Genomic DNA, 23,848 nt, shown 5'->3' with positions numbered 1-23,848 from the left:
GGTAAATGTTCTTTTTTTTTTTTACGTGGCAAATGTAAAAAAAGATTTTTGGTAAATTTTTGGTAAATTTTTTTTGTTAAATTAATTTTTTTGGTAAATTAATTTGTCGCGTAAATTTTTTTTGGTACATTAATTTGGTAAATTTTTTTTTGTATACATTAATTGTTAACTTTATTTTTTTACGTGGCTCAGTTCACGATTTTGTACACATGACGTAGCAAATGTTCTTTTTTTTTTTTTTCCCCCGAGAACGGGATAGTGTGAACAAAGACCCAGGGATAATTTGGTAATTTCATGCCTCCTTGTATGTAAGATGCAATCCTGAGAGCAAGGATCCTCTAGAGTTTTTTTTTTTCCTAAAGTTTCCTACAGTGGTGCATTGTGTGGTTGAGATTTAATGACAAGTCACATCAATTTTTCAACATTAAATCTCAACCACACAATACACCACTTTAGGAAACTTTAGGAAAAAAATACTCTAGAGGATCCTTGGTGGCAATCCTGAAGCCTTTTTGTCCTGCAGTGGCTAATTTAGCCAATTTCGTCCTGTAGTGACTAATTTAGCCCGTAACTTCCTTCCCAAACAGGCTCTAAATAATCTACAAATTTTGCGATGACACGGTGCCATTAGAAGCACACAGCCGGCACGTAGAATTAGATTCTCCACGGACCTACAATTTCCAATTTCCCCCACCAAACAGTGGAAGAAGTTGAATCATTATTAGTAAAAAAAGAAAAAGGAAATTAAAGAATCTTCAAAATTAATTACAAAATTATATTAAAAAATATTATAATTAATTTTTTAATGCTTATAAAAATATTTTTTTCAAATCTGAAATAAAATTTCAAAAAAATAAAAATAAAAAAGGAAAAGGAAAAGGAAAGAAGAAGTTGAAAAGTCTTCCCACCCCCTTTTCATTTCATTACCCACCTTTCAAATCATATACCCATCCTTCCAAAATATTAATTATTTATTTTATCTTTTATTACTTTAATATATTAATTTATTTTTAAAAATTAATAATAAAATAACATAAATTTTTTATTTTATCTTTATTTTAAATTTATTAATAATATAAAAATTATAATTATGACAATTGATTTTTTAAAAAATATATATTACTAAATGATAATTTTAAAAAATTAATATTTTTAAAATATAATAATTGTATTATAAAAAAAAGGGTTAAATTCTCTTAAAAAAAACTAATATTTATCCGTTTTTTAGTCACAAACATTTTCCCAACCAATCACCAATTCTGGCAAAAAAAAACAAAAAAAAAGTCAGTTACTAAAATTTCAATCAGCCGATTTCAAATCCCCATAAAATAAATCAAATCAAGGCAAATTCAATTCTCTTTTCCAATCGAGTTCAGATGAGCAACGTGGCATGGCCGATTCAGACAACTGAATTGCTATGACGAGCTTTTGCGAGTTGGGTCGAAGAATTTCACGACAACCAGAAGAAGAAGAAGATCGACAGCAAGGCTCGCATGCGAGATGGATGAACTGCCAGGGGCTTTGGGGACGAGTGCCAGCTTGGCTCTTCGATTGGGTCAAGCCATCTTCTCGATCGCTTCTCTCCTCTTCATGTGTTTGGATGTTGAGTTCTATAGCTATACTGCTTTCTGGTAATTCCGATTGCTTTCCCTCCTTCACTTCCCAATTGGGTTTAATGGGTTCTTCTAATTCTTCTCGCTTTTCAATACCCATGTCTTTGTTTCTGTTCTGGACTCCAATTCTAGGCACTGTTGATTAATTTGATTTTATCAACTTGTTTTCCTTCTCTCTTTATTTTTTTAGCTATTTAGGAGTGGAATAGAAAACACCCATGATTGTAGAATTTGGGAAACCATTTGCTGCTTATTTCTGTTTTATTATTGTATGGATGCATGTGTGCGTGACTGTGTGTATGTGTGAGTTTTGAGTTGTGATGATCATGAGGCAAGAGAATTGGGTATTGTAACAGTGAAAGTTGGTGGAGAATGATCAGAATTAAATGGATTTTGTGTTGGTGAAAACCACCAGTCATGATTTGGTTTCTTATGTTGGAAAATTGGTTTATTAGGCTTATTTTAGGTTAACTTTGAGCTCAAAATTGAGTGGGCCCGAACGTCTTTTGAGACGGGTTTGAAGAGGTAAAGCATTCCTTGCCGTGTGATAAGTCACACGGTGAAGACGGTTCGTCAAAACCATTTATGAGTGAATGGAAACATGACATCGTTTTCGAGTTCGTGGAATGGACATTTAAAGTTTTTTTAATATGGGTTTCCTTGTGAGGCTTGTACCACATTGAAATTTTAAGAGAGTTTTGTTGAGTATATAAGCTGTAGCCTACAATACTTAGGTTGGGTCTCAAGGGGCACCCCAAGTTTGTAGAATGGAGGAGTTATGGACAAAGTGAACCTTAGCCCAAACCACCACGCGCGCGCCGCCGCCAGCCGTGCCGTGCGCGATTGTGGGTCGGGTCGGTTATTATATTAATTTTTTGAACAAAATTCATTTGAATTTTTTCAAAAAACATTGCAGGAATTTAATTCAAATTTGAATTCCAATTTTTGTCCAACATTTAAGTCTCCTTCTGTCCGAAATTCTTCTCAGATTCAAACTGAAAAATTGCCCAGCAAGTTCGGTTTTAACTGCCCAGCAGTTACAGATCTGGTACTTCCGAACAGATTCAAAACCTGGCAACATATCTGTTTGTTTTCAAAACAGCACCTGTTAGATTCAAACCACACATGTTCATTTGAATTTTATACCTGTTCGGACAGCACTTGTGCTGCCTATAAATACCAACATTCCAGCAGTGTTTTGTGATCTAAAAAAATCAGTCTGAAATTTTCATATTGTTGTCCAGAATTTTCTCCTTTGCATTTTAATCTTCATTCTAGTTTTAGAGATAAATTAAAGAGAGTATAAGAACACAAAGTTCTAGTTCGTCGTACAAATTTGTGTGGAGTGCTACTACAAGTTTGTGAAGATCATTCTATTCTGGGAGATAGACGCCACTCAACCGTGAACACCGTAGCGGGGCAAATCTGTCTTAAGAACAGATTGTCACACACTCGACTTGGTCTTTTATTTTTAATTCAGTTCAATAAATAAATTCGGTACGTTATTTATTTATTTTGTTTGAATTAGTTTCAATTTATTTTATTTACATAGAAGATTGTTCCATCAATCTTAAGACAGATTTGAATTATTCTGTTTACAGAATTTTTCGTTTGTTTCCTTTTCTCTTTCTTCTTTTAAGAAAATTATTTTCTGTGGATTTACAAAACAATATTCTGGTTGGAAAAATAAATAGCGATTATATGCTATTTGACAGATAGTAGTAATATACTGTCTATTTTCTTTGACAACTAGTAGTAATATACTGGTGTCATTAACAATTCTGAATATATTTTTGTAAAATTTTTTTTCAGAAATTAATTTTGGTTTTTAGAAATTATTTTCTGAGTTTTCATTAATTAAAATTCTGTTTCAATATTTTAATTATTGAAGTGTTACAGAAATTTAATTTTCTGTGTGGAATTAATTTGGTTAAATAAAATTTTATTTTATTTCCAAATTAATTGAAAAATAAAAGTTACATTCTTGTTTCTTTTATTTTTACAGAATTTAATTCTATGAATTTGGATTAATTTTCTGTGTAGTATAAATTCGATGGCTACTGAAACAAATGCTCAAACAAGTACTACTGTGGTGGCTGCAATGACGCCAACCCCCTCTCATGTTGGGACAATACCGGTAAATCACGGTGAAAAGCCAAAGAAGTTCCCAGGAACTGATTTTAAAAGATGGCAACAGAAAATGTTGTTCTATCTCACAACTCTGAACCTGACTCGTTTCCTCCGTGAGGATGCTCCTATTTTGAAAGAAAATGAAACCGATCGGCAAGTGGTTGCTGTGGTCGATACTTGGAAACATGTTGATTTCCTTTGCCGGAACTACATCTTGAACGGACTTGACAACACATTATACAACGTCTACAGTCCTATTAAGACAGCAAAGGAACTTTGGGAGTCTTTGGAGAAAAAATACAAAACGAAAGATGCCGGCTCAAAGAAATTTGTGGTTGGCAAATTCCTGGATTTTGTAATGGTTGATTCAAAAACTGTGATCAGCCAAGTTCAAGATCTCCAACTCATTCTGCATGACATTCACGCAGAAGGCATGTCTCTCAGTGAATCTTTCCAAGTTGCAGCCTTAATTAAAAAATTACCACCAGGTTGGAAGGAATTCAAAATCTACCTCAAACACAAGTGCAAAGAAATGTCTATGGAAGAATTAATTGTGCGTTTGAGGATTGAGGAGGACAACTGTAATTCTGAAAAGCAGGCTGGTAAGCATCCAATGGAGTCTAAGGCAAATGTGGTGGAACATGCTTTGAAAACCAAGAAACGAAAGTCTTCTGGAGAAAGTTCATCACAAGACTCTAAAAGGAGGGAAAATAAAAAGTACAAGTTTAATGGCAAATGTTACATCTGTGACAAAGAGGGACATCGGGCCAAAGATTGCCGTAGCAAAGGCAAAAACAAAAGAAGAACAAGCAAGAAGCCTGCTCAAGCCCATATGACCGATGTGGACAATATTTCCAACGGTGTAGATGACATCAATCTTTTTGCAGTTATTTCCGTGGCAAATTTTGTCGAAAATTCTAAAGAATGGTGGGTGGACACTGGTGCTACTCGCCATATCTATGCCGATAAAAAGATGTTCACATCTTATTCTACAGTGGACAATGGTGAACAACTTTTTATGGGAAACTCCTTAACTTCCAAAGTTGAAGGACAAGGGAAGATTGTTTTGAAGATGACATCTGGAAAAGAACTCACTCTCAACAATATGCTGCATGTATCGGACATTCGCAAGAATCTTGTTTCCGGATCTTTGTTGATTAAGAATGGGTTTAGGCTAGCATTTGAGAGTGATAAATGTGTACTTACTAAGAATGGGATGTATGTAGGACAAGGTTACATGTCTGATGGCCTTTTCAAGTTAAATGTAATGGCCGTTGTACCCTCAGTTATTAATAAAAATACATATTCTTCTTACTTGCTTGAGTCTTCAAATTTATGGCATGGTAAACTAAGATATGTTAATTATGGACCTTTGCATAGATTAATTAATATGGAATGTTTACCTAAATTTGACAATGATTCAAATCATAAATGTGAAATTTGCGTTGAGGCAAAATTATCTAAAACTCCATTTCATTTAATTGAAAGAAGTACGGAACCACTTGAATTAATTCATAGTGACATTTGTGATTTTAAATCAATTCAAACCAGAGGTGGGAAAAAATATTTTATCACTTTTATAGATGACTATATTAGATATAGTTATGTTTATTTAATTCGAACAAAGGATGAAGCTTTGGAAACTTTCATTCAATATAAGAATGAAGTTGAAAATCAACTTGGTAAGAAAATCAAGAAACTTAGAAGTGATAGAGGTGGTGAATATGAATCACCTTTTGGTGAATTTTGTAAAAAACATGAAATAATTCATCAAACCACCGCTCCTTACTCACCTCAGGAAAATGGAATTACTGAAAGGAAAAATAGGAATTTAAAAGAAATGATGAATGCCATGTTAATAAGTTCTGGATTACCTCAGAACTTGTGAGGGGAAGCAATACTTTCTGCAAATTATATTTTAAATAAAGTACCCCGAAAGAAAGTGAATCAAACACCTTATGAATTGTGGCATGGAAGAGTACCATCCTACAAATACTTAAAAGCGTTGGGGGTGTTTGGCTAAAGTGGCTATTCCTAATCCTAAAAAGATTAAGATAGGTCCTAAGACCATTGATTGCATTTTCATTGGTTATGCCAAGAATAGTAGTGCATATCGATTTTTGATTCATAAATCAGAACATTCCGAAATGCATGTAAATACTATTATTGAATCTCAGAATGCATCTTTCTTTGAACATGTATTTCCAAATAAGACTAGACAAGAAACTAGTAACAATAAAAGATCTCATGATGTTATTACTAGTTAGGATCAAGAACAAGAGTTAGATCAAAATAAGAAAGAGGAACTTAGGCGTAGTAAACGTGCTAAAACCTCAAAATCTTTTGATCCAGATTTTCTAACATATTTTTTAGAAAATGAACCTTTAACTTTCAAAGAGGCTATGTCCAGTCCTGAGGCTCCTTTATGGAAAGAAGCTGTCAATAGTAAAGTTGAATCCATATTGCAAAATCACACTTGGAAATTGGTGGATTTGTCACCAGGTTGTAAACCTCTTGGGTACAAGTGGATTTTCAAAAGAAAATTAAAAGCGGATGGATCAATTGACAAATAAAAGGCAAGACTTGTGGTCAAAGGCTTTAGACAAAAAGAAGGTTTTGATTACTTTGACACATACTCACCGGTCACTAGAATAGCATCCATTAGAATATTAATTGCCATTGCATCTTTATACAATTTAGAAATTCATCAAATGGATGTAAAAATCACTTTCTTAAATAGTGAGTTAAATGAAGAAATTTACATGGAACAATCAGAAGGTTTTTCTGTTCCAGGTAAAGAAAAGAAAGTGTGTAAATTGGTTAAATCATTATATGGTTTAAAACAAGCGCCAAAGCAATGGCATGAAAAATTTAACAAGACAATGATGTCAAATGGATTTAAAAATGTATCTATATTAAAAACATAGACAAAGGTTATGTCATTGTATGTCTTTATGTAGATGATATGCTCATCATAGGTAGTAATAATGATATAATTAAAGCTACCAAGAAAATGCTGAATAAGCATTTTGACATGAAGGACATGGGCATTGCTGATATAATTCTTGGTATGAAAATTACCAAAACGTCAAAAGGTTATGCTTTGTCACAATCTCATTATATTGAGAAAATACTTGATAAATTCAGCAAAGATGATGATCATCTTGCTAGAACACCTGTAGATGTTAATTTGTTTCTATCTAAGAATGTATAGGAAAGTATTTCTCAATTAGAGTATGCCCAAATTATTGGAAGCTTATTGTACTTGATGAACTGTACTCGCCCAGATATAGCTTATGCAGTAAGTAAATTAAGTAGATATACGAGTAACCTAGGAGTAGAACACTAGAAAGCAATTATAAGGGTTCTTAGATATCTCTAATTTAATCGTAACATTGGGCTTAATTATATTAGATATCCAACAGTACTTGAAGGATACTGTGATGCAAACTGGATATCGGATACAAGAGACTCAAAGTCCACCAATGGGTATGTCTTTACTCTTAGTGGGGCGGCTGTATCTTGGAAGTCTTCTAAACAGACTTGCATTGCTAGGTCTACTATGGAATCTGAATTCATAGCTTTAGACAAAGCTGGGGAAGAAGCAGAATAGCTTCGCCACTTCCTTGAAAATATTCCAATGTGGCCAAAACCGATGCCTGTTATATGTATACATTGCGATAGTCAATCAACAATAGGTAGAGCACAGAGTCATTTGTATAACGGTAAGTCTCGACACATTCGTCGTCGACATCACACCGTGAGACAACTACTCTCTAATGGAATTATTTCCATTGAATATGTAAAGTCTAAAGACAACATAACGGATCCACTAACCAAAGGGTTAGCAAGAGAGCTAGTTGAGAATTCATCGAGGGGAATGGGACTAAAGCCTATTAAATAAGAGTTACCACAACGGCAACCCAACCTAGTTGACTGGAGATCCCAAGATCTAGGTTCAAAGAGACAACCGAGTTGTGTATGACTCAGAAGGATCACTGGGGAGTCTAACTCCTACCAATTTCTATAATGAAATAGTGATGTCTGCAGCGTTTTAGGTTAAGTAAAACTTTTAATGATTCTTATATTTAGGTAAAGCTAGTGGAATATAGCAGGATGCTCTTCATAAGAATCACCTATGTGAGTGTGAACTTGGCCGGTTCTATGAGATTTGTGAAGGGCTACAATTCTCTAGAGCACTCATGAAAGACCAGATTGTTCAGGGCCAAAATGAACACAATAGTGAGAACTAAACTGTGTCTGGGATATACTGTGTGAGTTCTATTGTCTTGGTTTACACAAACGGCTGAACAGTTCAAGACATCATGTTCACTGGTTAGCTAGTAAATCCGATAGTGTCTCACAAGAGAAGGTTTAAAGCCAAAAGTTACCTATCATTTGCAAAATATTTTCAATTTCTGTACTCTCTGTATTTAGATCATGTTGTTGTATTTAGATCATTGTTCGTCAAAACCATTTATGAGTGAATGGGAATATGACGGCGTTTTCAGGTTCATGGAATGGACATTTAAAGTTTTTTTAATGTAGGTTTCCTTGTGAGGCTTCTCCCACATTGAATCTTAAAGAGAGTTTTGTTGAGTATATAAGCTCTAGCCTACAACACTTGAGTTGGGTCCCAAGGGGCACCCCAAGTTTGTAGAAGGGAGGAGTTATGGACAAAGTGAACCTTAGCCCAAACCACCACACGCGCGCGCGCGTTGCCGCCGTCTGTCCGTCCAGCAGAGCCGAGCCGAGCCATGCCGGGCACGAGTGTGGGTCGAGTCGGTTCTTGTATTAATTTTTTGGACAAAATTCATTTGAATTTTTTCAAAAAACATTGCGGGAATTTAATTCAAATTTGAATTCCAATTTTTGTCCAACATTTAAGTCTCCTTCTGTCCGAAATTCCTCTCAGATTCAAACTGAAAAACTACCCAGCAGGTTTGATTTTAACTGCCCAGCAGTTACAGATCTGTTACTTCCGAACAGATTCAAAACCTGGCAGCATATCTATTTGTTTTCAAAACAGCACCTGTTGGATTCAAACCACACCTGTTCATGTGAATTTTATACCTGTTCGGACAGCACTTGTGCTGCCTATAAATACCAACATTCCAGCAGTGTTTTTGTGATCTAAAAAAAATTAGTCTACAATTTTCATATTGCTGTCCAGAATTTTCTCCTTTGCATTTTAATCTTCATTCTAGTTTTAGAGATAAATTAAAGAGAGTATAAGAACACAAGATTCTAGTTCGCCGTACAAATTTGTGTGGAGTGTTACTATAAGTTTGTGAAGATCATTGTATCCTGGGAGATAGACGCCACTCAACCGTAAGCACTGTAGCGGGGCGAATCTGTCTTAAGGACAGAGTGTCACACACTCGACTTGGTCTTTTATTTTTAATTCGGTTCGATAAATAAATTCGATACGTTATTTATTCATTTTGTTTAAATTAGTTTCAATTTATTTTATTTACACAGAAGATTGTTCCAACATCTTATTGGGGTGTGGAGAAAACAAATCATTTGGACAGGTCAAGTGTGATAGTTTTGAGGCGCATTTTGAAGAATTCAGGTTGGTGATAGGAAATGAAAATTAAGTGAAGCAAAATAAAATGTTTTAGAAATTAGAAAAGGCTAAGTTGTGGGGCATTGAAGCTTTTGTGAATTGTGACCATTAGTTATACCCTGTGGATGAAGATTGATTCAATTTTGTGGGTAAAAAGTTAAGGAACCTTGTTTTTCATCAAATATGGGTACTCGGCAACTAATTGATTCTTCCCACTAAAGTTGTAATTGCTTTGTACAGAGCATGAGAGTGTTTGTGTGCCATGAAAAAGAAAAGGAACTAGTAAGCACAATTAGTTTTAGATTTATGCACTTATGAATACTTCATCAACTGGGATGACTCTTGATAGTTGACGGTATAAAGTATATATTGTGATTGCCAGAAATCTATCATACATCTTGAATTGATTAGAGTGTGTCAATTAATTTGGCCTCTTGAAGATGTCAGCAGGTGAATTAGTGACCAGGAAAGTAGTTTGAGAAATTAGTAGTAGTTTTAGATTTATGCAAACTGTGGGGCAGTACCGTAGTATCTGAATGGCTGCTTTAAGATGGCAACTTCTTTGAAAAACTTCTGTAAGAAGAGTGCTTATATGGGAAGGTTATGTGGGTACAATTAGTTGAACCCAGGTGCTTCAATCTGAAAGCTTGAGAGAATTTCAATCTTGCAGAACTTTAAGGAAATGTTAAATTATGGTATTTGTATGGATATTATGATCAGCCTGAAACTTAAGAGTGCTGAATTTGATGATATCTTTATCAACTAGTATTTTTTTTTTTTTTTAAATATATTTTTCGGTTGGAGGATACATCCCTTCTTTGAAGATGTATTTTCAGAATAATTATGAATCAGGAAGAAATATGTGAAGACAAAGAGCATGAGAAACCAAGACAAGATTAATAGAAGCTTTAAGATTGGCTTCACTTCCACTTTTATTGTGATATTTAAGGGCTGTGTTGTAATATCATAATGGTGTTATTTTGGGTTGCAATTGTGGTAGTGAGAGGAAAAAGCTGACGGAGAAATGATGTTAGGGAAGGATTCTAGTAGAACCATTATTGTGGAGTATGAAGAGAAGAATTTGGGTGGGTTGAAGTTGGAGAGCAGAGTTCTTTGGACTTATCTCCTATTCTAATCAATTTTTGCTTACAGATGAAACAATCTTTTGGGTGAAACTTATATAATTATGTGATTTTCAATTTTAAGAATTTTTTGTTTGGAAGCAGGGATACGCTTCTGGATAGAAAATATGTATTTCCATTCCTTAGCTCTCTAAAACATTTTCTTTCTGACTGTAATAACTGTTGTGCCAAATTGCAATCTAGATATTGGACTCATTTTGCACACTGCACATTTGCATCACTATCAAATCACAGGAAGATGAATCTATCTGTTATTTTTGCAGCTTCTTGGTAACAATTATGGGTTTAGTGATCCCATGGAGCTTGACCTTGGCAGTGGTGGATGTATATTCCGTCTTTTTTAAACCTCCATCTCGTCAGCTGGGAGTAATGTCCGTCATCGTCATTGGAGATTGGGTAAGTGCTTCTTTCCATTCATTAGTGACCCCTCAATATATCATGTTCTTCACAAAATAAATGAAATATTGTTGTTCTACTTAACAGGTTCTCTCGTTTCTGTCGCTTGCGGCAGCGTGCTCAACAGCTAGCGTGTCAGAGATCCTCATCACTTCTAGCTCCTTCTGCAGCGCAGAGTTGTGTAGTAGATACCAACTGTCTGCTGCTATGACTTTCTTGGCTTGGTTTCTATCGTTAGCATCGTCTCTCTTCAATCTCTGGCTTCTCCCTTCTCTGTGAAGTGTATATGTCTTGGCTTTAGCCATCTATAGAAATGAAATCAAATTGGAAATATTGAGAAAAAAAAATAGTTGTGGTTGCTTGGATTTTGAAATTTTACATTGATAGTGGTCAGCATTGACAGTAAATTTTCAATAATAAAATTTGATGGGGAAAGAGTAGTTAAGTTTCTGAAAAGCAAAGAACCAGTGTTGGATGGCTATTGTTCTATTGGTCAAAAATTTTTTGGGGGGTTTTAAAATTGACTAACCTTATAAACATACTTGAATAAAAAGTGAATTAGGCTTCTTTTTAGTGAACTGGACAGTCCAATCCACTAGAGAAAAGCGTAAGTCTAAAAAAAGAAAAAGAGAAAAAAGGTAAATAAAAATAAGGGAAAATTGGTCTAGGGTCCCTCTCCCACTTTTCGTAATGGAAGAGATCCACAAAATTATTTTTTGATGTCTAAGGTCCCTAAATATCTTTACTCTACTCTCTCGCCCGGATCCGCGATCTACCCAGTACAAAACCCGTCCTTCCGACACGCTCTCTTCCATCGCCGACACCATTTACGCCGGTCTCGTCTCCGCCGATCAGATTAAAGATGCCAATTCCATCTTCGACCCTTCTCTGCTTGTAGCCGAGCTTTATAGATTGTTGCATTTGCAAACCCTGCTAGCATATATATATATATATATATAATAACAGATGAGAGAGAGAAGAAACACGAACCTGAAAGAAGGTGTGCCAAAGAAAATCGAGAGACTCTCGGCTATTGCGCTACAGCTACTTTCGAAACTAAAGAGGCATCTAAAAATTGTGTATGGTCTAAATGATACACGATGTCAGGTAAATCTTCTTTGGAGTGGTTTTTGTTGTCTTGTATCTTAGATTTGTTGCTTTACAGTGGCATATATGATCCCCACAGGCTTTCAGTGAGGCGTCACTTCAGAAATTCTATTGATGAAAATGATGTTTCATTGTTGCCCAATATAAAACCATACAAGTTTGTCAGACAAAAAAGTGACCATTCAAACACCAAAGGTTGTAAAAGGTTTATACTGATCGCGGTAGGAGGGCTGGGATCCTGGGATGAACCTTTGGATTCTGGGGAAATTTATGATTCTGTATCAAATAAATGGATGGAGATTCAGAGGCTGCCTGTAGATTAGAAAAGAAATACATGTTCTTGAATTGTTATACTAATTTACTATTCTAAGTGGTTATTCATGTTCTTGAATTGTTATACTAATTATCTGTGGATCAGAAATACTAATCACTAATTGTGAAGTGTAAATGGCATGTAAAAATTAGAAAAGAGCCAGAGAAATTTGTGCAGTGAGAGAATTTCTCTGGTTTGAATCCAGAGAATTTCTCTAGAGAGAAGTTCAATTTTCTCTGGAGAGAAGTTCAATTTTCTCTGGAGAGAATTTCTATGGGACTAAAATTTATCTGGACGAATTTTCTCTGGACCAATTTTCTCTGGAGATTCAGAGGCTGCCTGTAGATTAGAAAAGAAATACATGTTCTTGAATTGTTATACTAATTTACTATTCTAAGTGGTTATACATGTTCTTGAATTGTTATACTAATTAGCTGTGGATCAGAAATACTAATCACTAATTGTGAAGTGTAAATGGCATGTAAAAATTAGAAAAGAGCCAGAGAAATTTGTGCAGTGAGAGAATTTCTCTGGTTTGAATCCAGAGAATTTCTCTGGAGAGAAGTTCAATTTTCTCTGGAGAGAATTTCTCTGGGACTGAAATTTCTCTGGACCAATTTTCTCTGGATTGATGTTAAGGACCTTAGACATCATGAAAATATTTGATGTCCTTTATACTATGAAATCATAATATCAGGGACCTTAAAAAAAATACCCCTAAAAACAAAATTGAGTAAATTGAAGTTTTTTTTTTTTCTTTCCCCACCTTTCTCCTTGTTTGGCTTAAGAAAATGAGGGTTGGTTTGGCAAGGGCTCATTGGGCTTTTTTGGTTCAATAAGTCATAAAAGACAGAATAGGCTCATGAGCCACAATAGACAAAACATCCCATCCAACCTCATAATCATTACACTCTTCTCTTACAAAAAAATAAAAAAGCCAAAAAGTCAAAAGCCCTTCCCAAACTAAGCTTTTGAGCCCAGGCTCATATAGTCAAAAAAGCTAAAAAGTCAAAAAGCCAACTCACTTCCCAAACGGAGGCTCAATAAATAATAGTAATTAAAAATTAAATGTCTATTTTTTGCTTTATTATCCAAAAATTATAATTATGTATAAGTGATTTTATTTCTCTTACTTTTTTTCATTAGCAAATTTACAATCCCAACATAACCTATAGAGTGCGAAAAGAAATAAATTTGATTATTTGAGCTTAATTCAGCCATAATTGAGTCTTAATTTTAACATTTTAATTAAATTTAAAATCAATTAAAAATATTTAAAACTATAATAAAATATTTAAAATGCATTCCAACAATTAGATTCGCATATTTGATGATGAAAAAAAAATTAAAAATTAAAAAAAAAAAGTATTTATCGAAATACAAAATTGTATTATGTTATTAACTCAAAAAACAGTTACCAAACTTGAAACCAAATGACTCAACACCATGTTCGGTTATCTCAAACGTTTGACAGTTGGTTCCCGCCTTAAAAACACCCTCTTTGTATCCCATTCTCTATCCACAGACACTGCCTTGGCTTCCAAATTCAAGTCCCCTTCACACCAGACCATCCATCTCCTCTTAGAAAAATGCTCTACCATGAGAGAACTCAATCAACTCCATGCCCAAATCATCCTCCATGGACTCACTAACCAAACCCTCACTCTTGGCAAGCTAATTTCCTTCTGTGCTGTCTCCGATGCCGGCAATCTCGAATATGCCCAGTTCATATTCAATCACACAATCGAACACAATCGATTCATGTATAATAGTCTGATAAGGGGTTATTCTAACAGTGATGACCCATCAAAGGCTGTTTTTCTTTACCACAGAATGATTGGTTCTGGTATTTCTCCGAATGAATTCACTATCCCTTTTGTTCTCAAGGCATGTGCGTGCAATTCGGCGTATTTGGATTGTGTTGTTGTTCATGGTCAAGCTATTAAATTGGGAATTGGGTTCCAAGTTTGTGTACAAAATGCGCTTATTCATGTGTATGTTGTTTGTGGGTTGATCTGCTGTGCACGTCAAGTGTTTGATGAAATTAGTGAGAGGACTTTGGTTTCGTGGAACTCGATGATTGGGGGGTATTCGAAGATGGGTTGTTCCAAGGAAGCATTTTTACTCTTTCGTGAAATGTTAGAACTTGAGATGGAGCCTGATGAGTTTACCTTTGTTAGCCTCCTTTCTGTCGGTTCGCAGACTTTTGATTTACATTTGGGAAGATATGTACATTTTTATATAGAGATTACTGGGGCCGAAACTGATATATATGTGCAGAATGCTCTTGTTGATATGTATGCTAAGTGTGGGGATTTGCATACGGCTCAAGCATTTTTTAACCAAATGCCTGATAAAAACGTGGTTTCATGGACTTCTGTGGTCAGTGCATATGCTAAACATGGGCTCATTGATTGTGCTCGGGAAGTTTTTGATCAAATTCCAGTGAAAAATGTTGTTTCTTGGAATTCCATGATTTCATCTTATGTTCAAGAAGGTCGCTGCAGGGAAGCTTTGGATCTCTTTTGCGAAATGCATTATTCGAAAGTGGTTCCTGATGAGACTACACTAACTATCATTCTTTCAGCCTGTTGTCAACTTGGTGATTTGGTTATGGGAAAGAAAGCCCACGATTACATCTACAACAACAATATAACGCCCAGTGTTTCTTTAATTAACATCCTCATAGACATGTACGCAAAATGTGGTGCCATAGAAACTGCTTTAGATATTTTTCTTGGGATGCCAGAGAAGAATGTGGTGTCATGGAATGTTATGATTGGGGCCCTTGCATTACATGGGTGTGGATTTAATTCTATTGAGCTCTTTGAAAAGATGCAAGCTGATGGGATAAGGCCTGATGGGATCACCTTCACGGGGTTGCTTTCTGCGTGTAGTCACAGCGGTCTTGTAGACATTGGGCGATTTTATTTTGACAGAATGACACTTATTTACAGAGTACCACGTGAAATTGAGCACTATGCCTGCATGGTTGATCTTCTTGGGCGAGGAGGGCTCTTGGAAGAAGCAATTGGGCTGATAGTAGGCATGCCAATGAAGCCTGACGTTGTAGTTTGGGGTGCCCTGCTAGGTGCTTGTAGGATGCGTGGCAATGTCGAGATTGGGAAGCAAATTCTAAAACAGCTATTGGAGATGGAGCTGTATAGTGGAGGACTTTATGTTCTTCTTTCAAACATATTCTGTGAAGCTCAAAGATGGGAAGATGTGCAAAAATTAAGGAAACTAATGAAGGACCACGGGATTGAAAAGGGCAGTGCAATTAGCTATGTTGAAATAGATGGACGTGTTCATGAATTCGTGGCTGATGACGAGAAATGAAATTTCAAGTTGTATCTATGTCATCCTTGATCAATTAACAGACCATCTAAAGTCAGCAAAGTATTTATGCGACCTTTCGAGGGAATTTTTGGATGCAGAGGAAATTTAGTCCTGTGGTGACAATGTCATTGCATACACGTGGTGAGGGAATCCATGATCACATCTAGCAGGCTAAAGGGATCTGGCTTGACGATAAAGGTGGCTTAACCATTAGGCTATTTAGCCTATCACCTAAGGGCCACCCAAAAAATTTCAAAAAGTTCTTATTGCCGAAGGCCCCAATTTTTCAAAGGTTCAGTAAGATGAGAGGCCTCATTTTGATGTCTAGCCTGAAGTCTCAAAAAATGTTGGACCGCTTGGAACTACCTTCACAGTACACATATTATATAAGGTATCAACTCTAGAATGCCTGCGAAGCTTGAGTTTCTGGTTGGGATTAGTGCTTGTTGCACCCGTTTGTGAAACCGGAGATGGGATGGTGTGAAGAAACTAATGAAGGACTACAGGATCACATTAGAACAATTCGATTGAGTTATGATTGAGGATTGCATTTATGATCCATGGTCAATAAGTTGATCCTTGTAGGGAATTTGAATTTGTGCAACTTCCACATGCCTTTTTTGTCTGCTTAGAAAGTGTAGTTCTGTGTTAAATTCTCTGCATAGAAATTTTAGTGCTGTTTCGATCGTGGAGAAGGAGCCAAGAACCTTCCTTAGGATTCATTTGGAATGTGAGTTAGCTTTTTGATTTTTTAGCTATTTTAGCTTGGTGTTAAAAAGTCTTATTTGAGATAAGTTTTTTTTGATTTTTTTTACTTTTGTGAGAGAAAAAATGAAATGATTATAGTTTGAATGTGACATTTGTCTTAGGCTAAAAAATTTATTTTGTTTTTTTGTATATATTTTAGCCAAAAAACTCTATTTTAGCTTATGACATACGAAGGCTTAGCAATATCTAAAAAAAGGGCTAGAATCTTTGTGGTAATGACGATGGCGACCAAACATCATTGATCAATCCGAAAATCAAGAATGCTTAAACAATATAAGTAGAATCCATCAAAATATTTAACCTAAAAGATTTGGATAAGATCCTCATTGAACCTTATTAGCCCTACAGTCCCAAGTGTTTTGCCTGTAAATGATATTATTTTGCCGGTTGGTATTGAGCTATTGCTTATTTTTTTCATATGCTTCTGTATCACAATCCAGTCATTTAAACAAAGAAATTTCAATGGAATATGGTGGTTCAGATATTTATAGATTGTCATCCAATTTTCTGCACTTAAAACATTCTATATAGAAAGTGATGTCAAGGCTCATTCATTGAGACACACGAACATATAAATATAAATACATTTATTTATTGGTAGGCATATATAGATTTATGGGTAAATTACAAATACACTCCTACTCTTTGCTTAAAGTACAAATTGTCCCATGTGGTTTGAAAAATTACAAATACCTCCTTATTAGAATTTTTTATTTAACAGAATTAACTTAAAAAATGAAATTCATAATTACTCTCATATATAATGATAAAATTACCTAAATTATTAATAATTGAAATATATTTTTAACTTCATTAAAAATTATTAATTAACTTCATGATTTATTAATAAAATAAACGATTTGTTATAAAATTAAAAATCACATGACATAAAATGTAATTTTTAAAATTATAAATAATAAATTATATTTTAATCAAATATCTGAAGTGTACTTGTAATTTATTCTAAATTTATTGTTTGTTCTGAGTTGGTCAATGGGAATATAATTGGGTTGAAATTGCTGAAATAATAGATCACATATCAACGCAGATCAAAGTGCACATGGGCACATGGATTCTCTTTTAACATCCTGCACGAATGGATTCAAATATTGTTGAGAAAAACTACTCGCATCACATAATTTTATATTATATATTACAAAATTATGAGATAAATAAAATAAATTTTCAATTTCAAAAAAAATAACATGCTGAACAAAATACAGATAAAATATAAAATGGTTAAAAGAAGCAAATCGAAACCTGTGTGATACCACAGTCTCCTTAAAATAGATTCGTCGCCTCACCGTTGGATGCTGGAGGTACGCCGGCGTCTACTTTCCAGGATACGATGGTTTTTACCAGCTACAACAGAAGCACCTTCTAATTAGCTTAGCGAACGGACAACGGCAGTACTCTCTTTCAGGAAGAAAATTATAGGAGAAGTAGACTGACAGTGTATGGATGTCAAGGAAAAATTCTATATCTCTTTTCAAGGAATAGGGCCTCCTTTTATACACCATAGGGGAGAGGGGAGGAGCCTCTAGCCATCAAGGCTGGCAACTAATGCTAGCAAAGCTGCCCAATCAATTTTGCAAAACTGATGAGCCTTAAATGTGTGAGTTATATACACATTTATGAGGCAATTTCTTATTCAACCATTTTTCTCCAACATTCCCCCACATGAATAAAAATTAACCGAATACAGCAAATGCTCAACATTTATCAATAAAGACTCGGAAAGAGAGAGAGCACATAGACTAACCCTGCATCAGAAAAGGTAGCTGTTGGCCTTGAACCTTTCGTAGTGAAAGCTTATCGGATTTACTGGCTGACCAGTGAACGTAATGTCTTGAACTGTTCTGCTGTTTATGTAAACCGAGACAATAGACCTCACACAGGAGTTAGTCCAACCATTGTTCTTGTTCTCACTGGTGTGTCCGATATGGCCCTGGAACACTAGCATGGTTCTGTGAGTGTTTTTAAAGAATTCGGCCTTGGCAATTCTTAAAGAAGCGGCCCCACTTCGCACTCACATAAGTGACCTAGATACGGTATTTCATTATACCACATCACTAAGGTCATTAAAAGCATTAGTTTAACCTTCCACCCTCACAGGGCATCACTGTATAAAGGAATGTGCAAGAGGATTTACTTCTTTAATGACTCACCCGTTACACGAAGTTAGGTTGTCCCTTTGAACCTAGATCTTGGGATCTTCAGTCAACTAGGTTGGGTTTTCCGTTCCGATAACCTTTACTAAAGGCCTTAACCCCATTCCTCTTGACGACTTTTCTACTAACTCTCGAGTTAACCCTTTGGTTAGCGGATCCGCAATGTTGTCCTTAGACTTGACATAGTCTAGAGAGACAACTCCATTTGAGAGTAGTTTTCATATGGAATTATGTCTACGACGGATATGTCTAGACTTTTCATTATACATATTACTCTGTGCCCGACCAATCGCTGATTGGCTATCGCAATGAATACTGATAGCTGGCACAGGTTTCGGCCAACGTGGAATATCCTCAACAAACTGGCGAAGCCATTCAGCTTCTTCAGTTGCTTTATCTAAAGCAATAAACTCAGATTCCATCGTTGATCTTGATATACACGTTTGCTTGGCAGATTTCCAAGATACGGCTGCCCCTCCGAGGGTAAACACATAACCACTAGTGGATTTGGAATCTTTTATATCAGATATCCAATTTGCGTCACTATACCCTTCTAGTACCGCTGGGTATCTGGTATAATGCAGCCCATAATCCAGCGTGTAACGGATATACCCCAACACCCGCATAATGCCCTTCCAATGAGTAGCATTAGGATTACTCGTGTATCTACTCAGCCTACTAACAGCGTAGGCGATATCCGGCCTCATACAACTCATCAGATACATTAAACTCCCAATGACCCGAGAATATTCTAGTTGAGAGACACCCTCACCATTATTCTTGGTCAAATATAGACTTAAGTCTACCAGTGTCCTAAACATACTTGTATCTGGCTTTCCAAATTTCTCAAGTATCTTATTAACATAATGAGCTTGAGAAAGTACAATACCACCAGATGTTCTGGTGATCTTAACACCCAGAATGACATCTGCAAGGCCCATATCCTCCATGTCAAACTTAGAGTTTAACAATCTTTTGGTAGCTTTAATCATTTCATCATTGCTACCAACAATGAATATGTCATCAACGTATAGACACAAAATGACATAACCTTTGTCAGTGTCTTTAACATATACGCACTTATTACACTCATTGATTTGAAACCCATTTGACAACATAGCATTGTCAAACTTCTCATGCCGTTGTTTGGGAGCTTGCTTCAAACCATACAATGACTTGACAAGCTTACAGACTTTCTTACTTTTTCCTGGAGCTGAAAACCCCTCTGGTTGCTCCATGTAGATTTCTTCATCTAAATCTCCATTTAAAAAAGCTGTCTTTACATCTATCTGATGTATTTCTAAACCACGTAAAGCTGCTATTGCAATCACCATGCGAATAGATGTAATCCTTGTCACAGGTGAATACATATCAAAGTAATGCAGGCCTTCTCACTGTCTGTATCCTTTGATAACTAGCCGAGCTTTATATTTGTCAATTGACCCATCCGCTTTCATCTTTCTTCGAAAGATCTACTTACTCCCCAAGGCCTTATTGTCTGGGGGTAGATCAACCAACTCCCAAGTATGGTTCTGTAAGATGGAGTCAATCTCACCCTTAATTGCTTCTTTCCATAAAGGACTTTCAGGTGAAGTCACAGCTTCATGGAACGTTCAAGGTTCTCCCTCTAACATATAAGTCAAGAAGTCTGGACCAAAAGACTTTGTGGTTCTAGCCCTTTTACTCCTTCTCGACTCATCTACTTCACCAGCTTGATCATCTACTTGATCAGTTATTTGATCAGCTGTTTGATCATCCATGTGATCATCTATGTGATCGTCTTCGTGATCATGTATTTCTTTCATGGAACTCGGAACCCTGTCTTGGGGACGACACGGAAATACATCTTTAAAGAAAGATGCACTTCTAGATTCCATGATAGTATTCTTGTGTATATCTAAAATATCAGACTTGTGCACAAGAAATCTATATACACTACTATTTTGTGCATAACCAATGAAAATACAGTCCACGGTTTTCGGACCTATCCTAACCCGCTTGGGTGTAAGTACCGCCACTTTTGCAAGACACCTCCACATTCGTAGGTATTTATATGAAGGCTTGTGACCTTTCCACAACTCATATGGAGTCTTGTCCACTTTCTTCTGTGATATTCTATTAAGAATATAATTCGCAGAGAGAATTGATTCTCCCCATAAGTTTTGTGGCAACCCAGAACTTATCAACATTGCATTCATCATCTCTGTCAGCGTCCTGTTCTTCCGCTCAGCAACACTATTTGACTAAGGTGAATAAGGCGCTGTGGTTTGGTGAATAATCCCAAATTGAGCACAAGTCTCGGCAAACGGGCATTCATACTCACCACCACGATCACTTCTCAATACCTTGATTTTCTGGCTTAATTAATTCTCAACTTCATTCTTAAAAAGAATAAATTTATCAGTAGCCTCGTCTTTGCTTTTAAGCAAATACACATGACAGTATTTAGTGCAATCATTAACAAAAGTGATGAAGTACTTGTTGCCACCACGTGATTGTACAACTTTCAAGTCACACACATCACTATGCACTAAACCCAAAGGCTGGGTACTTCTTTCAATAGAATGAAAAGAAGACCTTGTCAATTTTGCTTCTACACAAGTTTCACACTTGTGTTATGGATTAATCTTGAAAGATGGTATGTGATCTAACTTGATTAATCTACGTAAAGAGTCAAAATTTACATGACCCAATCTACCATGCCATAAATTAGGAGACTCAAGAATATAAGCAGAAGAAGAATCTTTCTCATTAATCTTAGGGATAAGTGTCATTACATTCAATTTAAACATATCACTTGACATATATCCCTTCCCCACATAGACCCCGCCCTTGGTCAACATGACCTTGCCTGATTCAAACACCATGCGGAAGCCATGCTTGCTTAGGAGAGACCCCGAGACAAGGTTCTTACGAATGTCCGGCCCAAAAAGGACATCGTTCAAAGTCAGTTCTTTTCTTGAAGTCATTTTCAGGATCACCTTGCCTTTACCCTCAACAGCTGAGGTTGCAAAGTTTTCCATAAACAACTTCTCCCCGTTTAAAACCGGTTCGAAAGTTGTGAACATTCTCTTCTCTGCACAAATATGGCGAGTGGCCCTAGTGTCCACCTACCACTTCCTCGGGTTTGACCCCACCATGTTCACTTCTGGCACGACAGCTGACAGATGCATGTCGTCCACATCGTGTGACAATTCCTCTATTTCAGCCATATGTGCCCAGTTTTTGTGTTGGGGAGGGTTTTTCCTGTAGGGCTTTTTCTGCAGACAATCAACTACCCGATGCCCGTCACTTCCATAGTTGAAGCATTTGCCATCGAACCTAAAAGTAGGCTCCTTTGCTTTGTAGGCTGGCCTTTTGGAGATTTCTCCTCTAGCCCCCAACTTTGAGCTTTTGTCTATCGGTGGTTTTTTCCTCGCCCCCGAGGACTCGCCATGCTCAACCATGTTGGCTTTGACAGTGGAGGTACTCCCTCCTTTCTTCCTGTTGTCCTCTTCAATCCGGAGCCTGACAACGAGCTCTTCGACTGTCATCTCCTTTCGTTTGTGCTTCAAGTAGTTCTTGAAGTCTTTCCAACCCTTAGGCAGCTTCTCAATCAAAGCAGCTGCCTGGAATGACTCACTTAGGACCATCCCTTCTGCATGTATCTCGTGCAGAATCACTTGGAACTCTTGGACTTGACTCAGGACAGTTTTAGAGTCCACCATCTTGAAGTCCAGGAACCGGCCGATGATAAATTTCTTTACCCCAGCATCCTCGATCTTGTACTTTTTGTCCAAGACATCCCACAACTCCTTAGCCAATTTCTTGGCATAGAACACGTTGAAAAGCAGATTTGCCAAGCCGTTCAGAATGTAATTCCGGCATGAGAAGTGTGCTTGTTTCCAAGCGTCCAGAGCCATAAGCTTTTGTTTATCTTGCTCATCTTGCTCTACGGCTAGTACATCTTCACTCAGAAACCTCGCAAGGCTTAGAGTAATCAAATAAAACAGCATCTTCTGCTGCCATCTCTTGAAATTCACTCCCGTGAACTTCTCCTGGCGCTCGTGATGATTAAGCGGTCCTCCCGGAACAGCCGGAGCAACAACAGGAGGATTGACCACAGAGGTCACAGCAGGGGTTGGCAAGCCAGTCGCCCCGGGGTTCGGATCCCCACCAACATTAGCAGCAGCAGTAGCAGCATCAGAGACAGTTGCCATTTCTGAAAAATTACAGCAGAATTTTCACTATTCTGTATTTCCAGAAATCAAACTTAACACTAGAAAATCCCACAATTGGAAATTTAATTTAAAACTAGTTTCACTACGCAACCTAGAATCGAACATGGTTAGGAAAGATTCCAGAAAGACTGGAGGGGTCACACCGGTCTCACTTAAAACCCAGTTAACCTTAGACAAAATTTTCAAGAGCATGTTGACTCCTAGTCCATGGGAAACAACTTTAAGAATTAAATTTTCCAAGGGATGAACTAGGTTAAACACACCAAGTTCCAAACTGTAAAAGCAATTACAACAAAATTGCTACAATAATTACAAGCAAATAAAACGTGCTTTACATATTGGTGAATAACCACAAATAAACACTTAAGCAAACAATTGCTTCAAATATTTAGTTCAAATTAATCCTTTTTTCCATTTCCAAAGGTATTCCTGCAATAAAGAGTTAGCAGCAAAATACAACAAAACCTCCCTCAGTTTTTCTTTACTTTTGGCAAAGTAGTGATTGAAGGGGAGGGTACTAGCAAACAAACTAATAAATAACTGTAAGTAAATATTAAAACCAACCCTTAAGTTACACATCTAGAATTTAAACTAAAAAAAATTGTAAAAAATTAATTACATAATAAACATGTAATTAACTGAGGCAAGTTACAAACATTTTATAACTCCTAAATACTTAAATCACATTACTAGGTAAGAATTGAAAAGAACTGACCCTCAACAGCGTACTACATGTACCTGACATCCGGAAGAATTTAGTTTCTGGGTCTTTGTTAAGTAAAAATGGTTTTAGGCTTGTATTTGAGTCTGATAAGTTTGTATTAACAAAGAGTGGTATGTATGTTGGTAAGGGATACATGAATGATGGTCTTTTTAAGTTAAATGTAATGACAGTTGTACCGAAAGTTGCTATGAATAAGAATAACACATCTTTTGTTTATATTCTTGAGTCAAATTTATGGCATGGTAGATTAGGACATGTGAATTTTGATGCTTTGCGTAGATTAATTGGTTTAGATTATATACCAAAGTTTGAAATTAATCCTAATCATAAATGTGAAATTTGTGTAGAAGCGAAAC

The 23,848-nt window shown here is 36.2% G+C and overlaps 2 protein-coding genes across 3 annotated transcripts; both read left to right on the top strand.

Moving 5' to 3' along the window:
* The first annotated feature begins 1,208 nt into the window (after nucleotides 1-1,208).
* Nucleotides 1,209-11,311, top strand: LOC114262359 (CASP-like protein 5C1). Of its 2 annotated transcripts, XM_028202724.2 has the most exons (3): nucleotides 1,209-1,631; nucleotides 10,718-10,850; nucleotides 10,938-11,311. In XM_028202724.2, the coding sequence occupies exons 1-3, from the start codon at nucleotides 1,501-1,503 to the stop codon at nucleotides 11,127-11,129; spliced, it is 456 nt and encodes a 151-aa protein (XP_028058525.1). In that variant the 5' UTR covers nucleotides 1,209-1,500; the 3' UTR covers nucleotides 11,130-11,311. The 2 variants fall into 2 exon arrangements, with proteins under 2 accessions (XP_028058525.1, XP_082723345.1); XM_082867219.1 differs by lacking the exons at nucleotides 10,718-10,850; nucleotides 10,938-11,311 and adding an exon at nucleotides 3,657-5,715 and having other exon boundaries at nucleotides 1,245-1,631.
* Nucleotides 11,312-13,609: 2,298 nt separating this feature from the next.
* LOC114262360 (pentatricopeptide repeat-containing protein At2g22410, mitochondrial) lies at nucleotides 13,610-15,856 on the top strand. Its single transcript, XM_028202725.2, is given in 2 exon segments — nucleotides 13,610-15,605; nucleotides 15,607-15,856. Coding segments are annotated over 2 exon segments (2,001 nt in total). The 5' UTR covers nucleotides 13,610-13,716; the 3' UTR covers nucleotides 15,719-15,856.
* Nucleotides 15,857-23,848: the final 7,992 nt, after the last annotated feature.

The sequence above is a fragment of the Camellia sinensis genome, chromosome 4 (assembly GCF_055761805.1).
Source record: "Camellia sinensis isolate YWXY chromosome 4, ASM5576180v1, whole genome shotgun sequence".
Lineage (NCBI taxonomy): Eukaryota > Viridiplantae > Streptophyta > Magnoliopsida > Ericales > Theaceae > Camellia > Camellia sinensis.
This window is presented reverse-complemented; position numbering and strand designations above follow the sequence as displayed.

What these genes read in the sequence shown, in the direction of transcription:
- LOC114262359 (XM_082867219.1), top strand. Translation starts at nt 1,501, where the DNA reads ATGGATGAACTGCCAGGGGCTTTGGGGACGAGTGCCAGCTTGGCTCTT. An exon ending in TATAGCTATACTGCTTTCTG is followed by an intron (nt 1,632 to 3,656) that starts GTAATTCCGATT and finishes TTTTCTGTGTAG; the next exon opens with TATAAATTCGATGGCTACTG.